Consider the following 21,930-nt stretch of genomic DNA (forward strand, 5'->3'; position numbering starts at 1 on the left):
TGGGATTTTTTTAGGGGCTCTGTCTCTCCAGGCCTAAAACTCCCACCACCCCAAGTTAGAGAGTACCCCCCTCCTCCTAGGGCTGTGCCACGGAGACAGCAGAAACGGGACTGGCAAAACTTTATCACTGTCTTCTCATGCTTCAAGTTATAGTAACTAGACCAGAGCCATGCTAGTCATCGCCGCCTCAGCCAGGGCTGCTCCTCCCACGGAATCAGCCAAGTGGATGAAGTTTGTAGGATGTTTAAAGCATATGGTTTGCAAATACTGTAAAACCAAACATCACTTCTGGCTTTTATTTACTGTAATGTTTCACATCACCAGGCTTGCTGATCAGGCCCACTTCTGCCTCGGCTTCCATTCTCACTTTTCTGCCTTGGGCCTCCTTCTCTGCTCTTTGCCTATTTCTGATGCACCCTTTCCCCCACCTGCATTGGGGAGGGGGGGGCACAGGGCTCCCGTCCTGCAGCAGCTGCCCATGCCTCCTCTCGCTGCCCCACTTGGCTCCCTCCTCTGCCACTCATCTTCTGCCACTTTCCCTGCCCTCCTGTCCCAAGGCTTCCGGCAGCCCCTCACTCGCACTTCGCATCCCTGAACTTCCAGGCTATTTTCTTTGACTTCCTAGTTAGTCCCTCTCTTCCTCTCCATCTCCAAAGAATCAGAGAATTGATGAATCAGAGTCACAAGGGACAGAGCGTATGCCACACTGCAGTGACTTGTGAGTCATAGATTGTTCTTTTATTGCCTTCAGGAGCAGATGCCCTCCGGTCCCTCCCTGAAGCAGGAGGGGACACAGGAGACAGGGTCCCTCACCACATCCCTTCACCATCACTCCCCTCCCAGTGCCTATTTCCTTATCTCTGAATGCGTGCACACACACACACACACACACACACACACACACACACACACACGTGCACACACTCGCACACACATACACATGCACGTGCACACACACGCACAGGCACATCCACATGTGACTACACTGACACCCTTGTAAGTGCCTTCTGTTCTGACAATTTTTACTCCCAGGCACCACAGAAGCACAGAGCTTCCTCCCCAGTGCCTCTCCCTGCTCAGCCAGGGTTCTCTGTGCTTTATTCCTCAAGAGGGACAGAAGCAGTGGGGTTCTTCGTCCTCCGTCCTCCGCTGAGGGACACTGAGGGAGGCAGAGTGTTCTGACAGAAGGGGGAACTCATTTCCATGAAGTGCCTTTCCGGGTTAGAGTCAGTCTGTCCATCTATCTATTGATCTGTAGTCCACGCGCTTGGCTTTCCTCTGGTCCACTGGCAAAAATACCTTCAACCACAGGAAACCAGGAGCAAACCCTGACAGAGCTCCACAGAGACACTCTCATTGCCACAAAGCGAGGCTGCTTGACACACCCCACATTCTTGCCCAGGGCTTCTGCAAGCACTTCGCAGTTTAGGTTACACCTTTCTTTGCAGCTGGGGAAACAGAAGTTACATTCAAGTAAGCCACAAGGGCCTATGGGGGACCCCTGGTGTCCCCATGTTAGAGACACTCTTTCTTGTCAGGCATAGAGGAAGAGGATTGTCTAAGGGACAGTCAGGGGTGGAAAGTAAAAGTCGCATGCAGACTCTGACTAGGCCCGAGGCTTGCAGGGCCCTCCCACGCCAAGCAGACTCCTGACCACGCCCTTGCAGGCTCCCTGCTCAGACTTGCTTGGTGCCCCTGGCCCTGCATCTGCTACACCTTAATTCTCAGGGTGCAGTGCCTGTCCTGTGGAGAACAGGAGCAAAGCTGCCCTGTAGGTGGATGGAACCAGGTGAGCTACTTAACGTGCCTCGCCAAGCCCAGCCTCGCCCCTCGAGTCCATCGCTGGGGTGTGATCTCTGCTTAGCTGCTTGCTCTCTTGGAAAATTCCCAAGATAGGAAAGAAGCCATGAAAGTTCAAGGATTGGGAGAAGTCCATTTCCCCGCCTTGCTCCCAGCTCCCTACTGCCCTCTCACACAGAGAAGAGGCGGAAAAGCACCCGACTCTTCATATGAGTCCCTTCTCATGCCAGCCGATGAACCAACCCGCATGCCCATAAATCACTATCATAAAACGTTGGGTGTAGACATAGGCATACATATACATATTTTGTGTACACATGGCCACACATGCACATGTATGCATGTATGTGTAGTTATGAAAGTCCAGCTCTTTTCCCTTGTCCCGGTCTTGCAGGCAGCTTCAGACAAAAAGCCCCTAGCCAGCCCCCCCACAGGATTCATCGCATCATGGGGGCCACGTAGTTGGCGGGGAAGAGACCCAGTTTGTTATGCAGACGGCCGGTCCACCAAGACGGGTTGGAGCTGTCCAGGACTTCAACCACCTCTCCGCTTCGGAATCCCAGCTCATCCTCCTCCAGGGCCTCAAAGTCATATAGTGCCTTGGCCCAGCGCACACGCTGTAGGGGAAATAAGAGATGCTCCGATGAGCTCAGTAGGCCGGTCTTTGGAGCAATTGTCACCTAGAGGAACCATGAGCTTCTAGATCAATCCCGAGTCCCCTGGGCCCTTCCGGAAGTCTGACCTTGCAGCAATCAAAAGCAGACATGGCATGCACAACCCTGGGCCATAAGTTACTGGGACCCACCAGCTTTGCTCTTGATATAAATCTTATTTTGATTTTGTGGTACAGGGGATGGAAGCTGGGCCCTGCCACTGAGCCAATCCTGAGACCAAGTGCACTGGATCATGGGGATGAAGCTTGCCCATCTCTCACTGCCAGAAGAGTGAGAACAGTTCGAAAATAACAGCCTGGATGAGCCAGGCCGAACCCTCTCTTGAGATGCTGCCGAAGCCACATGCTCTCCGCTCACTCACCCCTGCCACCTGGAGCTGTACTGGGTCTGTGTGTCTCCGGTGCATCAGGGTGGTGTTCATCTCACTGCCAATGCCACAGTGTCCATCGTTTATGTCCAGGCTGCCTCCACGGCGGTCCTAGAGACATGGAAGAGAGTGCCACTACATGAGCAGGAGGGAGGGGTGCCTCTCACAGCCCACCTAACCTTGTGTCTTGCTTGGGGTGCTGTCTACAGAAATAACACCCAAGAATACTTGCTGACCATCACCTTTCATCTTGGAAAATGGACAGGAGGGAATGTGAAAGGATCTTAGATTCTGAAGGTAAACATGACAGCCTTCATGTAGCCAATGAAATAGCAGTAGCTTGGGAAGTCTCATGTGTTCAGGCCTTGGGAAAGCAATCATCATCACCACCATCACAATCATCCCCACCATCATCACCATCATCATCACCACCATCACCACCATCACCATCACTACCATCATCATCACCATCACTACCATCATCATCACCACTATCATCATCACCACCATCACCATCACTACCATCACCATCACTATCATCACCATCACCACCATCACCACCATCATCACCATCATCACTATCAGTGTGTGCATATGTGTGAGTGTAGAGGTCTGAACTTGGCGTGGGGTATCTTCCTCTGTCACTCTCTGTCCACCTGAAGGGATACTCCTGAATCTGGAACTCACTGATTCAGCTAGACTTGGTGGCCAATGAGCTGCTGGAATCCGCTGTTTGTACCTCCGGCCTCTGCAGTGTGAGTGCTGGGGATCTGGTTTCAGGCCCTCTTGTTTGCCCAGCACTTTACCCATTAAGCCATCTCTCCATCCCTATTTTTTTTTCTTTTAATTTTAAGACAGGTCTTTCTTTGTAGCTCAGGCTGACCTTGCATTCAGTATGTAGCCTAGCCCAGAGTTGGGCTTTTAATCCTCCTGCCTCAGTCTCCTAAATGTTGGGATTACAGGCACACATTGCCGTACCTAGCTTGTACAGTTCTTTTACTATTTAAAAACAAATCAGAAACATTTACTAGTAAGCATTAATTAGTTTAGCACATATACAGTAACGTGCTAGAGTGAGCAGATGGAAAGTGTCCACGTGAGCCTGGGAAGATCATGGAAGGCATCCGGGAAGAGGCGATGCCTGGGCTCCAGCTTGGTGGAGAAGCGGCACCAGGCTGGAAAGACCCATCAGGCAGACAGAACAGCTTATAAAAATCCAAAAAGACCATGCCAATGACAAAATGTGGTGTGTGTGTGTGTGTGTGTGTGTGTGTGTGTGTGTGTGTGTGTGTGTGTGTGTGTTAGTAAGGGTCAGTAGGAGGATATGGGCCTGGGAAAGTACATACAGGCAGCACACAAAGGACTCTGTGCCCTGTGGAGGAATTTAGACCAATGTTAGCTTATTGTATTGTCCATCTCCGTAAGTCTCCTGCAATTGCCTTCTGGAACAGGCGAGGGTAGATAAGTACACAAGGCTGCAGGTGTTAATCCGGTTTTCTTTTTACCGGTTAAGGGGTAGGAATTGAAATTCTGCTGACAGGAAAATTAGTCTTCAGGGTGTGTGTGTGTGTGTGTGTGTGTGTCTGTCTGTCTGTCTGTCTATCTGTCTGTCTACTTCATAAAGAATTTCCATCCATGGGGCCCAGAATCTTTTCAGGAGGTTGGTCTAGGCCTGGGCGTGTAGACTAAATGTGATCTACAAAATAGATTTTATTTGACCCAACTGGTGTGTGGTGAGTGGGTCCAGGAAGTCAATACCAGGGATCCTTCTCTATCCCGGTCTGCCTTGTGTTTTGAGACACAAGTTCTTCACTAAACCTGGAGCTTACTCGTTCACTCTTTGTTCTTGTCCCTTCCTTCTCTTTAAATACCTGGTGGAAATGGTGGTACGGCAGATACCGCTGCTGTGAAGGGGGCTGGGGCCCCGGTGGGAACTGAGGTGGCGGTGGCTGCTGTTGCTGCTGCTGCTGCTGGTACTGCTGGGGACCCGGAGGAAGGTGGTCCGACAGCTTCCGGTTCATCAAAGGTCGGATTTCTTCTCCTAGGTTTCCACTTGGGTGAGGGCCTCCCTGGGACCTCCTGTCCAGGCTGTTGCCTCGGTGACCCTATAAAACAAAAAATAAAAACTAAACCAACAAGGGTTTGGATCTCCACATTATCAAAAGTGTCCTCCGCATTCTCAAGTCTTCCCTAGTTCAGGAGTGCAGGCCTCTGGATGACAATCTGTTTCCACATGCTTTCCACCCAATCCATTTTTACTGGGTTTGTTTTCTCTCTGTAATCAAGCTTAAATATTCTATTCTACACACATAAAGGGATAGGTGACTTGAAAAGGACATGTGTGCTTCAGGAGAAGTAAACCCCCTCTTCCTCAGCTGTTCTCAAGACTGGCAAGCTCTAACCATCAGAGAAAAGGATTCCCACCCAGAACCCACAAAAGTTAAGAAAAGAAAACAAAGTCAACCGAGATCTCCTGGGTTATTTGTCACATGTTGCTGAACTGTTGGACAGCCTATCCTCCTGATAGCTCTACTCTTGACTTTTCATTGTCTGGAACTGTCATTTACAGCCCCGTGACGGGGTCCCAAGACAGCAACATTCTAGCAGAGCCATAGAAACCAGGCCTGGCCGGGCGTGGTGGAGCACGCCTTTAATCCCAGCACTCGGGAGGCAGAGGCAGGCGGATCGCTGTGAGTTCGAGGCCAGCCTGGTCTACAAAGTGAGTCCAGGACAGTCAAGGCTACACAGAGAGACCCTTTCTCTAAAAACCAAAAAACAAAACAAAACAAAACAAAACAAAAAAACCAGGCCTGGTGCCCCGTGTGCCAGGAAGGAACAAGGCCTCTCTGTTTCATGTTGTAACCGCTCATGGGACAGAAATACTTTATTGTTATTTTTATTTAACAAACATCTACATAGAGCCTTGGGCTCAGTATATGCTAGCACTGTGCAAATATTAACTCATTTAATCCAGTTTAATGAAAACTTTATACTGCCTCTCTTATCTCTGAGCGCCGCATCCTACTGAGTTAATACTTCTGTCCGTTTCCTGGTTAAAATAACCCACAAGATCTCGGTTGACTTTTATTTTCTTTTCTGAACTTCTGTGTGCTCTGGTTGGGAACACCCTCTTCTCTGATGACTGTAGCATTCCAGCCTTGAAAGCAGCTGGTGTCTTGGAAGGAAGGGCTTACTTCCCCACGGGCACACCTGTCCTTTTCCAGTCACTTCTCCCAGGGACCGCAGCTCTGCTAGTCAATGCGTCCTCCTTTACTCCACCTATTTCTCACAGCCACATTCTTTTCTATGAAAAATAGTTTGTGCTTTGTGTGTGTACACATGGGCACACGTGTGCGGATTCCCTCGCGTGAAGTAGTAACTTTGTTGGTGCCTGCCCGTTACGGACCAGATTCTGTGGCAGGGCCTGTGACTGTGCCCTAAGTCATACTGAGTCCACTGAGGGAGCTACTATTTGGCTTTCCATGCTAAGATGAGAAAACAGATACTCAGAGAGCATCCTTTTGTTTGTCTGTATGTTGTTTGTTTTATTATTATTTTTCAGTGTCTTGCTTGCCCTAGTTGTCCTGGTCCTTGCTATGATGGCCAGGCTGGCCTTGAACTTGCAGCCCTCCTGCTTTTACCCCTCAAATGCTGGGTACAGTCATGTGCTACCATACCCAGCTTCAGAAAGTTATATACATGCGTGTGTGTGTGTGTGTGTGTGTGTGTGTGTGTGTGTGTGTGTACCCATGCATATTACACATGTGTATGTGCCCCAGGAGACCTGAAGAGGGCATCAGGTCCACTGGCCCCAGAGTTACTGACATGAGGCTGGGAACTAAACTCAGGGTCCTCTGGAAGAGCAGCTAGGGCTCTTAACTCCTGAGTCACCTCTGCAGGCCTCAGAAAGCATTCCTAACCTGACTAGGTGACACAGGTAGTTAGGAATGAAGTTGGGATTAAACCTTTGTGGTCCCTGTACTCCTTGAGGCCATCAGGAAACTGCCCTGGCCCCTAGGCTCCCCCTTCTAGCACCTACCATCTATTGTTCTGATCCCTCGAGCAGCTCCAGACCTGAAAACACTGGAGTGAGATCCGCAAATAACCAGACAGCAGCACCCCCAATGGGAGTTAACATTTACAGTCATGTGCAGTGTGATTAGGAGTGATGGAAGAGATTGGGAAACATTAGACTCAGGACCCCCCCACCCCCACCCCCTCTTTATGCTGTCTTAAGGGATAAGGAAACAGGATCTGAGAGCCACACAGCCGGGAAGTGTTCAGATCGGATTAGGCCTGACATCTGACTACAGATCAGAATACTTTTTTTCTCTCTCTTTCTTTCTTTTGGTGGCTTATACAGGAATTCAGGCTACCTAAAATCCCTGGCCTGGAGTTTCTCCGGACCCGAGGCATACCTGGTCCTCCCGGGTTCTATCCCGGAGGAAGATCTGCTTCTGTTTGGAGATGGAAGTCGTCCTGTAGTGGTCCACCAGCTTATTTAGGGATGGGAACTTCTCAGTCCACAGGAAGTAGTTGCCTTTATTGTCTCGCATGACTTTGAAGTGCTGAACATCATCCTCGTGCCTGGGGGCCAAGCAAAGTCAAGTTGTATGTTACTTGGTGACCATATCTCTACTGGGGTGGCTGTTTGTACCCAGGGACAGTGAAATTCTGTTTGGGCAGGCGTTTTATGAACATTTCTTGGAGGCCTGGGAGTGACTTAAGCAAGCATCTGTTCTACCCAGATAGGGCACCAATGACAGAACAAAGTAACAACTCCACTCAAGTCTATCTTGGTCAACCAGTGAGTTTAATTAGGGAGACTTAAGGTACCATGGACAACATGCAAACAGCGATGCCACTGGAGAGAATATTTCTTTAGTCCCATCCACTATTAATTGCCTTCATATCCTCATGGAGGGGTGGGGTCTTGTGACCTCCTGGTGGCATGATGGGGTGTTATTAGGCCCACCATCCTGTGTGGGTCTCACGTGGATAATCATAGCTGCTGAAAGTTCAAGACCTCCGTGGCCACATCACGCCATAGAATAGCCGTTCGGTCTACAGCAGCAGGAGACATAGGTATGGTCAACCCGAACCAAGCTCTAGTGGCAGGTTTGTGGGAGGGAGCATCAACAGAAGGGGCTGGTGAGCTGACTTAGCAGGTGAAAAGGTTGTTTACTCTTAAGCAGTTTGATCTTCAGAACACACATGGTGGAAGGGAAGAACCAACTCGCCCAAGCTGTCCTCTGACCTACACATACACATACACACACACACACACACACACACACACACACAAATAAATAAAATGCAAAAAAAATAGTTGGTCAAGAAAAGGAGATGTTCCAAACACCTTTATAGCTTTATTTTATTTGTAATTATGTGTCTGTCTGTGTGAATCCATGCCATGTGAGTGCAGATACCTGTGGCAGCCGGAAGTTGGGTCTCCTGGAGCTGGGGTTACAGGTGGCTGAAAGCCCCTGCATGGGTGCTGGGAATTAAGCTGGGCTCTCTTGGCAGAGCTCTACGCTCTTACCCACCACCGAGCTACCTCTCCAGATATGTTCCCAGGAAGGACTAAGCAATCAAAAACCGCTCATGGTGTTTATCTGAAACAGGGCAAGATCAGAGTTCTCCACTCTGCTGAGGACTGGCAGTGCAGGGTTATTTTTAAGCCCCTGTTGCTTTGCTATCACCAGAAATGGCTTGACCCATCTCACTTCAGTCCATGAGCTGAACCAGCCAGCAAGAAACTATCCTTTACCCTAAGAAATTAATCACTGGGTTTTTTTTTCCCTCAACATAATGAAGATGTCTTGATCTGTCTTAGTTTATGTTTTGTATAAGCAAGATTAGAAAGCACTTTGTACTTTGAGAGGAAACACATTATACAGAGTTGTGGATTTTAACTGGAGAAGACCTTGGGGGCTACTTCAGCCTTCTTTGACTTACAGGTGAGGATGCTGAGACTGAGAGGGGTCCAAGGCCTCAGTCAGGGTCAACAGGGGCCAAACCTGAGGGAGAGCATCTGGCCTGATTCCAGCCAGGCTGCTTTTAGGTCTGTGCCTTTTGCTACCAGTTTGGATGAGGTGGCCAGGCACAATTGCACTGGGTTTGCAGAAGTCAGAATTTAGCCATTTGAAAACAAGGGAGCAGGTTTTACTACCAGCTCTGGTCTTTCTTCACAGCCAAGCCGGCCTTTCTCAGTTACAAAGTTTTGTGGTTCCCCCCACCCCCAACATACTTGCATCTGCTTGTTGCGGGTGTGTGAGTATCAGTGCTGTCAATGGCTGGTTCCAGCAGAAAGATCAAAAGTTTAATTCCTCTAAAGGTAAGTGTGGCTTTCTTAGGGATGGATTTAGGGGTCTGTGTTTGAAGGGACCAGGTATTCTGGTCTTTATTTTCATCTGGTTCTGCTCATAGGGCAAGACAAAGGTTGTACAATCACTTCTTGCCCAACTGATTGGGGTGGAAGCTGACACGTGGCCACCATTGCTAGTCTTCCCCAGGAGTTTGGACACTATTAACTTTTCTTCAAGATTCGGTAGCTCAACTCCTAGAAGAGGAAGCATTTCTTGTGTATAATAACCACCTGGTCCCTTTCAGCAATCACATCATGTTGCTGCTTGACATCTGTGTTTATGACATAGAATGACCTGCTGGTACCGAGAAACGGTACAGAAAATTATGTGGCTCAAGTCTCCAGATCTGAAAGGCTAGCGTTTTAGTAAAAGCTAAGCAACAGCCATGATGGGCTCTTAATACTCTGTGTTTATGCCAGACAGCAGTTGTAAGACTGAATGAAAATGATGGTACGTGTCTTCAAAAGACAGTATGGAGAGCACTCTAATGCTCACAAGAAGTTGCCTTGTCTCAGTACCCGGGAAGACTGTGGCAGAAGTCTAGACCAAGTGTCATATACAATTCATGTCGACCAAGGAATATGACCCAAAATTCCTAGCTGAAAAAGTAAAGGTCATGGTTCTGAAAACCAAAGGCACCAAGAGATGCACTCCAGTCTAACAAAGTGCTTGATGCAGTTTGTAACCAAGGTCTTTAACAATAGGTTTGAGCCGGGCGTGGTAGTGCACGCCTTTAATCCCAGCACTCAGGAGGCAGAGGCAGGTGGATCTCTATGAGTTCAAGGCCAGCCTGGTCTACAAAGTGAGTCCAGGACAGCCAAGATAACACAGAGAAATCCTGTCTTGAAAAACTAAAACAAAACAGACAGACTATGGGACTGCTCTTTCAGAGAACTCAGATTGGATTCCCAGTATCCACATGGTGGCTGACAGCCATCTGTAACTAACTCCATTTTCAGGCGATCTGGCTTGCACAGGCACTTCATACAATGGTAGCAGACAAAAATGCAAAGCACCTACACACACATACACAAACATACACATACACATATTTTAAAAAAGGTTTGATTGATAAGGCTTATTTAATTTCTTTATTTTTGAGACAGGCTTTCTCTGGGATTACAGGTGTGTGCCACCATGCCTGGCAATAAGGTTTATTAATAGAGCAAATTTTCATTGATGAAGATCCAATGAGTTTAGAATTTGAGATATAATAATATTTATGGCCAGAGCTAATATTTATGATTATCCAAGATATGAAGAAGTTTTAGGTAAGGAAAATTAGGAATATAGGGCTAGGGGCTGGAGAGATGGCTCAGAGGTTAAGAGCACTGGCTGCTCTTCCAGAGGTCCTGAGTTCAATTCCCAGCAACCACATGGAGGCTCACAACCATCTATAATGAGATATGGTGCCCTCGTCTGGTGTGAAGGTTTATATGCAGGCAGAACATTGAATATGTAATACATACATACATACATACATCTTTTTTTAAAAAGAAAAGGAAGAAAGGAAGGAATGAAGGAAGAAAGAAAGAATATATAGCTAGCCGGGCATGGTGGTGCACGCCTATAATCCCAGCACTTGGGGAGCAGAGGCAAATGGATCTCTGTGAGTTTGAGGCCAGCCTGGTCTACAAAGTGAGTCCAGCAGGACAGCCAAGGCTACACAGAGAAACCCTGTCTTGAAACCAAGGAAAGAAAAAAAGAAAGACTATACAGCCAGTGACATGGCTCAGTGGTGTGATGGTCTGAATAAGAATGGTCCCTCATAGGCTCATGTATTTGGATGTTTAGTCACCAGTGAGTGACACTACTTGAGAAGGATAGGACGTGTGGCCTTGTTGGAGGATGTGTGTCACTTGGGATGGGCTTTGAGGTTTCAAAAGCCCATCTGTCTCTGTCTCTGCACCCCCCACCCCCTACCCCCGCCCTGCACCCTTTCTCTAGGCCTACAGATCAGAATGTAGCTTTCAGCTCCTTCTGCAGCACCATGTCGGTCTGCATGCTGCCATGCTACCCACCAAAATGATAATGGGCTAAACCTCTGAAACTGTGAGCAAGCTCCCAATTGAATGCTTGCTTTTTTATAAGAGATGCTTTGGTCATGGCGTCTCCTCACAACAATAGAACAGTGGATAAAGGTGCCTGCCGCCAAGCTTGGTGCTCTGAGTTCAGTCTCTGGGACCCACCCACATGGTGCAAGGAGAACTTCAACTCGATAAACTTATCTTCTGATCTTCACATGTACATACATGACCCTCCACCACCACACATGGAATACACATATGCACGTGCAATAAATGAATATATATGTTCTTTATGTTTTAGCAAGATGTCAAGGTTGGTGACATTAAGGAGACAGGGGTATTTGCAAGTACACTTAAGGTGCACAGGCCTATAGATGGCCGGTCCACTGTTTATTAATCCTTCTTATCTATGTTTTGGAAGATCCTCTCATTTTCTTTCTTTCTTTCTTTCTTTCTTTCTTTCTTTCTTTCTTTCTTCTTGGTTTTTCAAGATAGAGTTTCTCTCTGTAGCCTTGGCTGTCCTGGACTCACTTTGTAGACCAGGCTGGTCTTCAACTCACAGAGATCAGCCTGCCTCTTCCTCCCTGAGTGCTGGGATTACAGGCATGTGCCACCACAGCATGGCTAAGATCCTCTTCTTTCTAAATCACAAAGCAGCCACCATTTATCACCAGAGATTAGATTTCTGCACTGGAAGCAATAAAGCCTTTTGAAACCTAGCAACTAAGGCAGGCCAGTGCTACCTATCAATCCCCCACCCCCACCCCCAACCCCCCCCATCCCCTACCCCCACCCCCAACCCCCCCATCCCCCCCCACCCCCCCCATCCCCCACCCTCCATCCCCCCATCCCCCCACCCCCACCCCACCCCCACCCCCAGCAGGAAGGAGGTGTGTCCTCTGTAGGCTCTGGCCTCCTCTTCCTCTGCTGTGAGCTGCATTTCTTGAACTTTAGTTATGTGCTCACCAAGTCTGACTTGCAGTCTTTGCCACGCTGACCACACGCATTGCATTCAGACCTGGGGTTTCTCAGTTTAGGTCTGTTTCATGTCCCTGCCTGGACTTAGTCACTTCCTGTAAGTTGCGGCATGAGAGTGTCAAGGTTCTTTCTGATCCCCTTCTCTAGGGGCCCCCCTCATCTCTACCCTGCTCTTCTCAGTTTTGCTTTGCCATGACCTTGCTGTGGGGAAGCAGCCTATCTCTGTGTCCACTAGCTTCCTTGGGATTTCTGCTTTTCTGTGGCCTTCCTTCAGACCTCTATTGACAGAAATAGGAAAGGTTAAGACACAAACTTTCCGGATGGAAGACACAGTCAAGTGAGAGTTCTATTTCCTTCTTCTTCCCCTCTTTCCACAGATACATCTTGATATCTGCAGGCTCTGTTAAGAGCACACACATAAATAAAAAAAAAACCAAAAAAACAAACAAAACCAGATCAACTTGCTTTCTGAAAATATCTGGGCTAGATGGGGAAGCAGATAAATATACACTTCTTCTTTTTTTTTTTTTTTTTTTCTTCCTTCAACTGGTTCTTAATATGTATCCCCGACTGTCCTGGAACTCACTCTGTAGATCAGGCCGGCCTTGAAATTACAGAGATCAACCTGCCTGCGCCTCTTGAGCGCTGGGATTAAAGGTAGGCACCATCACTACACACACGTCATTTTGAACAGAAACCAATGTATGGAGGAGGAGTTGGGGACACAAGCTCTGAGAAGGAAGTAGTGTTGTAGTTTAACAAGCTGCCACCATGCCTCTGGTCATGAGGTACCCTCCCAGCTTCCGCAGGCTGAGAAGGATCAAGGTGGGTTAGGACAGCCAGTACCTGACAGAGATGGAGAAGTCTCCTGGGGAGCTCTGGCTGGCTCTGATGATGAAGAATCCAATGTCTTTGCCCATGAGTAAGTTTTCTGCTTGATGTCGAGAGAGGCCTTCATGGAACCACCTATCACAAGATAGAGAAAGAGAGTTCCTTGAGACATGTGATAGTGGTGGGGAGGGAGAAGGGACCTGGAAAAGAGGGGACTCATGGGAGGAGGCCAGACACCCTGAGTCAGGGTTTGGGGCATGCACTCTAAACCCTAGCAATGGCACTGCTCAGCTTTCAGGGACGCAATGGGCTCTGCATGTGCTCTCTTTGTTCCCTTCCTTCCAGAAGTTTCTCTCTAGCTTGGGAAACTTGAATCATGGAAGTCTGCTGCTGTACCAAAATGAGGCCACGTGAGAGTGACTCGCAGCCACCTGCCACCAGGAGAGGACGTCAGAGAAGGGAATGCATGGCATGCTGCAGGCATGGGCAGGGCACCGGGCCAGCTGGTGGACAAGGCCTGGGCACCCATTCCCTTCCTGAGATGTCAGCACAGTTTCAGCTCAGGGGTTCAGGCTCTTTGGGCTAGCATGGGAGCCTCAGGGGGTTTGACGATTGTGCCCAGCAGAGACTGCCAAGTGTCCAGGAAATCTTGCACACACTTGGAGATGAGCAACTCTAACGGCAACAGCTTCTTCAACTCTTTTGTGAGCCGTCCCCTGCGCTTCCACGTCACCCCCTACAGAAATCCAGGTTGGGAACATCTTTACTGAAGAAACAAGAGACATAGAAGAGAAAGAAACCAAGCTTCCCAGAGCACAGGCAGTCAGGGTGGCAGCGGCTGGAATGTCGAAAGTGATCCCACCCGCTGGGCTAGGCCAACAGTGGCTGCCAGCTGCTGGCAGGAGACCACAAACCCCTCTCCGCTCCAGAATGAGGGTTTCATCACAACTGGCAGAGGGAGGACCTTGTCACATTGCTTTAATTGCTGCCACCCGAAGGCTAATTTACACCCAAGTCCCATTAGGACAAATGCAGGGCAGGCCTCAGGTTCTGACTTCATAGAACCGAGACCCCTGACGCCAGACTCAGATAGCGGGAGGGGCACTCTTCCTGCAGACCCGGGCCACGGCAGCAGCCCGGGCCACGGCAGCAGCCCCAAAGGGCCTGGAGCCTGGAGTTTCTGGTGTCTCACACCTCTGCAGGGCTGAGCAACTGATTGCCACACGAAACACAGTAGTGACAGGTGTGGGAAGGCCACGTTCTCCACAGCAGCCATAGCTCCAAGGGAAGTTCTTAGCAGAGGCAACAGGCAGACCAGAGAATTTAGAAAAGCTGCCTTCTCTAACTAAAATTGAGAATGGTTAAAAAAAAAAAAAAAAAGACATCCAAAAAATTTCACACAGATACAGGAGGTTAGAACTTTAATCTTCCTTATTATTCCATAGCTATTCTTTTGCTTACTTTATATCTTTTATTTATATTTTTGGGGGTTTTAAAATTTTGAATTGGTTAATTAAATACTTTGAGATAGGGTATTTCTGTACAACCCTGGATATCCTGGAACTCACTGTATAGACCAGGCTGCTCTTGAACCCACAGAGATTTGCCTGCCTCTGTTTCCCAAGTGCCTGGAATCAATAGTGTGTACCACCACACCCAACATATTATTTCTGGTTTTTGGGTACATGGTTTCATGTAGCCCTGACTTTCAACTTGTTGTATGTTAGAGGCTGGCTTCCTTTGACAACAGGTGCTGGGATGTCAGCATACCTTAGCGGAGTCTGACAGTTTTATTGACCACCATTTTGTTTTTGTTTTTGTTTTTGTTTTTGTTTTTGTTTTTTAGGCAGAGTTTCTCTGTGTAACAGTCCTGGCCATCCTGGGACTCACTTCAAGGCCAGGCTGGCCTTGAACTCACAGCGATCTACCTGCCTCTGCCTCCCAAGTGCTGGGACTAAAGGCGTGCGCCCCACTCCTGGCTTTTATTGACCATCTTTGAACACGTGGGACTGTTTTCTTGGTGCTAGGAAAACAGTGATGAACAGAACAGACACGCAACTTCACTCTCAGGGAACTGACATTCTAGGTGGCCCGGGAGACGCACACTAAATAACAGAATAATAAAAATGGCATGCCAGGGGATTGTGAGCCAGGAAAGAAAATGGAAACAGAGTGGACAGGATGCTGGGAGTGGAAAGCCATTTAAAATGGCCACGGGAAGATGGCTTAGTCAGCAAAGTACTTGCTTTGAAAGCATGACAACCTGAGTTGTCACTTTCCTTGCACCTCGCAAAAGCCTGGCATAGAGATGTGCAGCTGTAGTCCCAGGACTGAGGAGACCAACTTGGGAAGATCCCTGAGGCTCACTGACTAGCCAGCCTAGCTTAATTAGCAAGTAATAGACCAGTGAGAGACCCTGTCGCAAAAGATGTAGATGATGCTTCCCTCTGGCCCCCTTCTGTATCCATGATCATACACGCCACCACTGGGGGGAAAATGGTGATGTGAAATGTTTATTGGAGAAGAGTGGGGGAGGGGAGCAGCCAGGGCACTGGAGGACCAATGGGAGGAGGCTGGAAAGAGAGGAGGCATTGCTCCAGTCACAGAATATGTTACAGTGGGAAGGAGGTCCCACCATGCTGGGATGCTGGCTGAATACGAGCAGCTGCAATCTGTAGCTAGCTGGGACCTTGTGGGCAGGAGTCCTGGGGGATCCACAGAGAACGGGAGGGTGGAGTTGGTAATAGGAGTGCAAACCCTTTTGAAGAAAGGAAAGGAAAGGAAAACTAGAAGGAGTTGGGACCGACAGTTTCGCGGCTTTGTTTTTCATTTGTTTCCCTGGCTGAGGTCATGGGTGATTCCAAGCAAGCCTGTTGTCAGCTGGCAGGAATGCTCCAGCAGAGGGACGGACAGTACAGTGGTGGAAAGGGGTCCTTCTCTGCTGGAGGCGGGGGACAGCTGCGTCTGACCGTGGCTGCAGGAGATGCTGGTCCCGTGGGAGTGGGCCTGAGGGCGGGGGAAGGGATCAAGGAGCTTCTCTTCTGTGGTTTCCACGGTCCCCCATTCACCTGGGAGGAAGGTGGCAGCGCTGAGAGGTAGGTGGGAGAGTGATTGGCATGCAGTGGCCACCTAGCAGATGACAGTGGCAGCCTTTTGGTTCAGTGGTCTCTCCTGGGTCATAGAAAGTGACACCACTGCCCCTCATCTGAGTCATCACTGCTACTATGATTTTTCTTACAAAGACTATGCTCTTGGGGCTAGACCCTGGCTGTGCGACAAAATTCGATTTCTATCTAACCCTTGTGGTCAATTCTTGAGACAAATATAGCCCAATCTGTGTTTCACTTCCTCTTTCTGGAGGGAATTCCCCCACTCCCCACCCCTGAGTGAACAAACAGAGGAATGGCTTTTGAGGTGGAACGTCCAACAGCACCCCCTTTGGGATTCTTGGAGATCCTACAGGCTGGCGCTCTCTCTCTCTCCCCCTCCCTCCCTCCCTCCCTCTCTCTCTCTCTCTCTCTCTCTCTCTCTCTCTCTCTCTCTCTCTCTCTCTCTCTCTCTCTCACTCTCTCTTCAGAAAGGAATGTGATGCCATGCAAATCAACCTTCCTCCCACCTGGCCTCCGGCTGTGGGTTCTGGAGGCCGGGTTCTGGAGCTCTCTGGAGGCAGCCATTTCTGACAGTTCCCTGGGTATGCATGGATAATTTTAGTGACGACTGAAAAAGTAAGGGGAGCGTGTGTGGGTAGATCCATCTTGGCAGGCTGGAAATACTTACTCAGGAAACTCGATATCTATAAAATTCTTCGGCACATATCCTTCTTGGCTCCCAAGCTCCGCCTTGAGCCACTCCTCCTGGTTGCTTAGTATCTAGGTGGAAGAGAACAAAGGACAGGGACTCTGATGAGAGGACACCAAGGGACAGGAAGGGGCTGCAGGGCCCTGAGGAAGGAAGATCAGCTAAGGAACTGGGTGGGACATCAGCTCTAGGGCTTTGTGTGGAGGGAGGGAACACCAGGCCTCGAGTCCCTAGAGTTTGACTTCTTTTCACATCGTCATTTTTCTCCACTTGTGCCGCCCACTCATGTCACCCCAGCATAGCTCAGACCTAGCACTCAGAGACTGCCCCGAATCCTTTCTTGTCATTTTAGGTTTTTTATGTTGATTTATTTATGTGCATGCATTTGTCTGTGTGTATGCACAAGTGTGCCACAGCATGTCTGTGGAAGTCAGAGGACAACGTTTGGTAATACTCTCCTTCCATCTTGTGGGCCTCAGGGAGCAAAAGTCACTTACTGAGCAGTCTCATCAGCCACTCATTTTCTACGTCCTTAGTTATTTTTTATTTTATTTATTTATTTATTTATTTTATTTTTTTGAGATGCGTTCACGTGTAGGTCAGGCTGGCCTGGAACTCACTATGAAGGATGGCTTTGAACTCTTGACCTTCCATGTTCTGGGATCATAGAGGTATATAACACCACACCTGAGCAAACATTTATTTTTAAACAAGAGGACTAAAATGTACCTATCTAAGTGAGGCCAGCTTTATAACCTAGAACGCTTTATATCCCCATTTTGAATCTTGAAAATGGTTGGGATAGAATTCAAGATACTTGGGATGACAGAACAGGCGTGGTGTCTCAGGCCTGGCATCTCGGCACTCAGGAAGGTGAGGCATGAGGGTTTCTGTCAGTTGGAGGCAAGCCGGAGCTGTGTTGTAGTCAGTTCCAGGTCACGGAATAAGAACTCGAGAGGGACGGGGCCTCTCTACGGAGACACCTGGGATGCATTTTGTAAACTCAGAGTCAGATCCTCAGAACAGCACTAAGAGTCACCTGTCTTGGGGTTGGGGACTTAGCTCAGTGGTAGAGTGCTTGCCCAGCAAGCCAAGGCCCTGGGTTCGGTCCTTAGCTCTGGTGGGGGACGGAGGGGGGGGGGAGAGGACAAAATAAGAGTCCCTTCCCTTGGTGATGCACATGATTCTGCAGACACAGATGTAGGCATCATCATTGATTTCAGAAAATGTGATGCCCTTGATGGTATCTGCCATCTCCACTGAGAGGCTTTCGAAAGCATGTGGGCTTGGACTAGAACAATGCTCCTACCCAAGCAAGGGTGGCAGCATAAGAGACTGGGAAACCTTTGATGGCGCCCACCAAGCCTCCTGAGTCAGTCACTTTCAGACAACCCCTCCCTCATTGCTGGGTTTGGAGGAATATTAACTCCTTGCTGTTGCTGAAGTCACTGTCTCTTTCTGGTAGCTGAAAATGTTTTCATGGGTGGAGACGCTAGGGTCGAGGGAAGAGGCGAGGGTGGCTGGGTAAGACTGCTGCCGACCTCGCCCGGCGACGCAATGAGCTAAGTGGGCCACGTGTGATGATGGAAGACCCTCGTCCGTCTTTGGTCTTTGGTTCTTGGAGCTCAATGTCTTCCCTCTAGCTGGGGAGGTTAGAAGCATAGGGCCTTGTGGCCCATGGTTGAAGACTCCGGACTTTTTGTTTTCAGATTTATAGAGAACCCCCAAAAGATTTTAAGCCAGGAAATAACAGTAAGAATGAGAGTTAAGGAGGAGCTTTGCCGGTGAGCTGGGGGCGGGGTCAACCCAGGGGACGAGGAAGGAAGATGGGTGGAGCCGACCAGGTAAGGGATGGTGGGCCAGGAGGACCTACTTCAGAGGATTCAAGGAAGTAAAATCAGGCAGGATTTTGTAACCATTTGGGGAGGGAGAAGGGGATTCTGGGAAAAGTCTTAGCTTGGGAGACTAAGTGGGTGGTGATGTCTCTACTGAAATAGAGGCACAGGAGCAGGAGGGACTCAGCTTGTAGCGGGTGAATTCCAGCTGCAGTGCTTCAACTGAGAGGAAACCGTCAGTGAGCGGTGACTGCTGTGGATGTACGTGTTGGATGGGGCTGGTGACTGGGGTTTTCCAAGCTTCACCCAGAAAGGGTAGGCCAGGAAGTCCTTGGGTCCCTTGGATTTCTCTCTCCCACAGCAAAAACTAATGCTGGAGGAGCCAATCGTCCCTCCCTCCCTCCCTCCCTCCCTCCCTCCCTCCCTCCTCCCCTCTCACTCTCACTCCTTCCCTCCCTCTTCCCCTCCCTTCTTCCCCACTCCTTCCCTCCCTCCTTTCTTTCCTTCCTTCCTCCCACAGAGTTTCATGTAGCCCAGGCTGGCCACCAAATTCCTATGCAGCTGAGGGTGGTCTTGAATTTCTGATCTCCCAGATTACATTTTCTGAGTGCTGAGATTACAGGCAAACTCCACCACACCATGCTTATGCCGAGTTGGGCTCCCTGCATACTAGATGAGTGCTCCACCAGCCGAGCCTCATCCCCAGGTCTAGGCTTCACTTATGTTAGTTTTCTCTTTCAAAAGAGGGCCTCACTGTATAGCCCTGGCTGCCCTGGATCTCACTATGTAGACCAGGCTGGTCTTGAACTCATAGAGATCAGCTTACTTATGTCTTCCAAGTGCTGGACTTAAAAGTGTGGCACCATTATGCCTGGCATTACCTGTAATACCACTCCTGAGAAGGAAGAAAAGGAATAGTGCCATCAGGTTTGGAGCAAGAAAACATGGTTTCTAGCTTCAGCTCTGTCGTTAGCTTTGTGACACAGGACAAATCAATTAGCCATGTAAAATATTGGGATAACAAGAACCCCACTTGAGCCTTATAGAGTTTACGTGAGGATAGATAGAGCTTTGGCACGTGAAGACCTATCTGAAGGAAGATATATTTATATGTATTTATATTTGTTTTCCAAGACAGGGTTTCTTTGTGTAACCCTGGCTACCCTGGAACTTGCTCTGTAGACCAGGCTGGCCTTGAACTTAGATCTACCTGCTTTTGCCTCCCAAGTAATGGGATTAAAGGTGTGTGTCACTACGTCAAAAGGCATGTTGGCATGCATTCTTTGTGTGTGTGTGTGTGTTCTGCTCAATGCTGTATCTTTATGAGGGAGGCCTCCAGTTCTGAAGGACATGGAAGGGTTTGTAATTCTTGCAAGCGTTCATGAATGCTTGAGCTGTAATCCTTTGTTCTGAGGCAGTAAAATCATGTCCCACATTTGAGCTCGAGAACTGCTGAGAACAGAGAACTCTGTGACATCAAATGTGGCTCTCGGCTTTGCCGAGGGTGGGTGTGGGTCTGCGTACTCTGTGTATACTGCCGAGGGGGTGGGGGAGCACACGATCTAGGTCAAGGGAGGGCGAAGAACCTCAGCAGTGGCATCTTCTACCCACTTCAAAAGCACAAGAACACCTCCCTCCACGCACTGCTCCCCAATCGACAGCTTTGGAATTAGTTTTTCCTAGCACAGGGGACCTGGGGGAGGGGAGATGGTTTGGCCAGAGTAACCAAGGTCAAATTCTAAGCGAGCAGGGGTGAGGTGAAAGACGCCATTTGGAAATTGGCTTATCACAGTTACGAATCACACTCTGTACTTCCCTCTCTGACCGGCAACAAGGTGCAATCTGAGTAATCAAGGCTGGTGTGCATTCTGCCTCCTCCAGAAACTAGAGAGTGTCCCTGACTGCCAGCCATTTGTCTCCACCACCTGGGGCTGATCTGCTTGAGGCAGTGTTTCCAGAGAGGTGAATTTACAGGCATTTTATAGTATATAGAGGGTTTTTTAAAATCTTATTTTCTTCAAAGAAAAGTGATACTTTTTTTTTTTGAGGGGTAGTGGCTTCCTTGTGCCTCGTGGGCCCTGAGCCTCAAAGCTTCCTGTTCTGTCTCTCCATCGATTGAGCTCCCCCTGTCTCGTACCCATCATGTAAGCCTGAGCAAGGAGTTCAGCCCAAGCACACGAGGTTCTACACTTAAATTGCTGTATCGTCTTTCTTAAAATGTTCCCTAGGAGAATAGTTTTCTGGGTTACATGGTCTGAGAATAAGCTAGATGTGGGAAGAGAAAGGCCAAAAGTACAGCTGGGGGGGTGGGGGTGGGGGAAGTAAAATTGGATGGGAGCACAGCTCTTAGAGGCTCAGCGGAGAGCCGACGCATTGAGGAAGTTAATTGTGTGAGATTAAGTCGGTGCTGTTAGGCCTCTCTTAGTAGGGAGAAATGGGGTCGGCTTGGACACATTACACAAACAGGTAGGAACAAATTGGGTCAAATGTCATTTTTTTCCCCCCCAAAGCTGCTGGCGGATTCCGATGTAGATCTGTGTCCTGTGTAGTAGCTACAGGGTACGAACATGATTCCCAACATCCTTTGCAGCTGTTTATTTCCCCAGAGAACATGGATCAAGCCACTTGGCAGAGGTTCCTCGCCCACCATCTTACCTACGATTTCACGCACATCAGCATCTAGTAAGCACCTACTGTTTTAGCTGGGATGCAGAGAAGAAGTGGGGGAGAGCAGCTGGCTGGTGAGGGCAGCCAGGCGCGTCTTTAAAAAGTTTGCTTAACCTTTAGCACTGAAGGCCAGTCAAGAAACCTGAGCACCTCACAGTGACTTTCTGGGGCGCTCAAGAGCTGGCCTGGAGATGGTTTGCCGTAACCCTGGGTGTGTTCTCTGACTTAGGATGAGGGTGCCTGACACGTACGCTAATGGCCGCCATTCAGACGGAAGAGCTTTGGAGCAGGCTCTCTGTGGCTTATTTACCACTGCAGCCACAACAGGCAGAAATGGAAAAAGTGGGCAGAGCTGGCTTGCAGGGGGCGGGGGTGGTGGAGTATTCTACATGGCCACATAGATGCCATTTCCCAGATCAAGGCATATGCACTGGGTCCCTGTTTGGGGATGTGACTTGTGGTAGATGCTGGGAAGGCACAGTGTTGAACTGGAGTCTCTCTGGGGTCAGGGAGTTCATCAGTGGACAGACCCACCATTCATTCATTCATTCATTCATTCATTCATTCACCCATCTAACATTGGTG

General features: G+C 49.0%; 1 protein-coding gene across 1 annotated transcript in view; it reads right to left on the bottom strand.

Moving 5' to 3' along the window:
* Nucleotides 1-1,515: 1,515 nt before the first annotated feature.
* GRAP2 (GRB2 related adaptor protein 2) overlaps nt 1,516-21,930 on the bottom strand; it is a 71,549-nt gene continuing 51,134 nt past the window's right edge. The window contains exons 3-8 of the mRNA XM_084750344.1: nt 16,823-16,914; nt 13,061-13,180; nt 7,260-7,428; nt 4,713-4,946; nt 2,836-2,952; nt 1,516-2,417 (exon numbers count right to left, since the gene is read on the bottom strand). Of these exons, the coding sequence (XP_084606470.1) occupies nt 2,238-2,417; nt 2,836-2,952; nt 4,713-4,946; nt 7,260-7,428; nt 13,061-13,180; nt 16,823-16,914 (912 nt within the window). The 3' untranslated portion in view covers nt 1,516-2,237. The remainder of the gene's footprint in view (nt 2,418-2,835; nt 2,953-4,712; nt 4,947-7,259; nt 7,429-13,060; nt 13,181-16,822; nt 16,915-21,930) is intronic.

The sequence above is a fragment of the Acomys minous genome (genome assembly GCF_964271855.1).
Source record: "Acomys minous genome assembly, chromosome: 12".
Lineage (NCBI taxonomy): Eukaryota > Metazoa > Chordata > Mammalia > Rodentia > Muridae > Acomys > Acomys minous.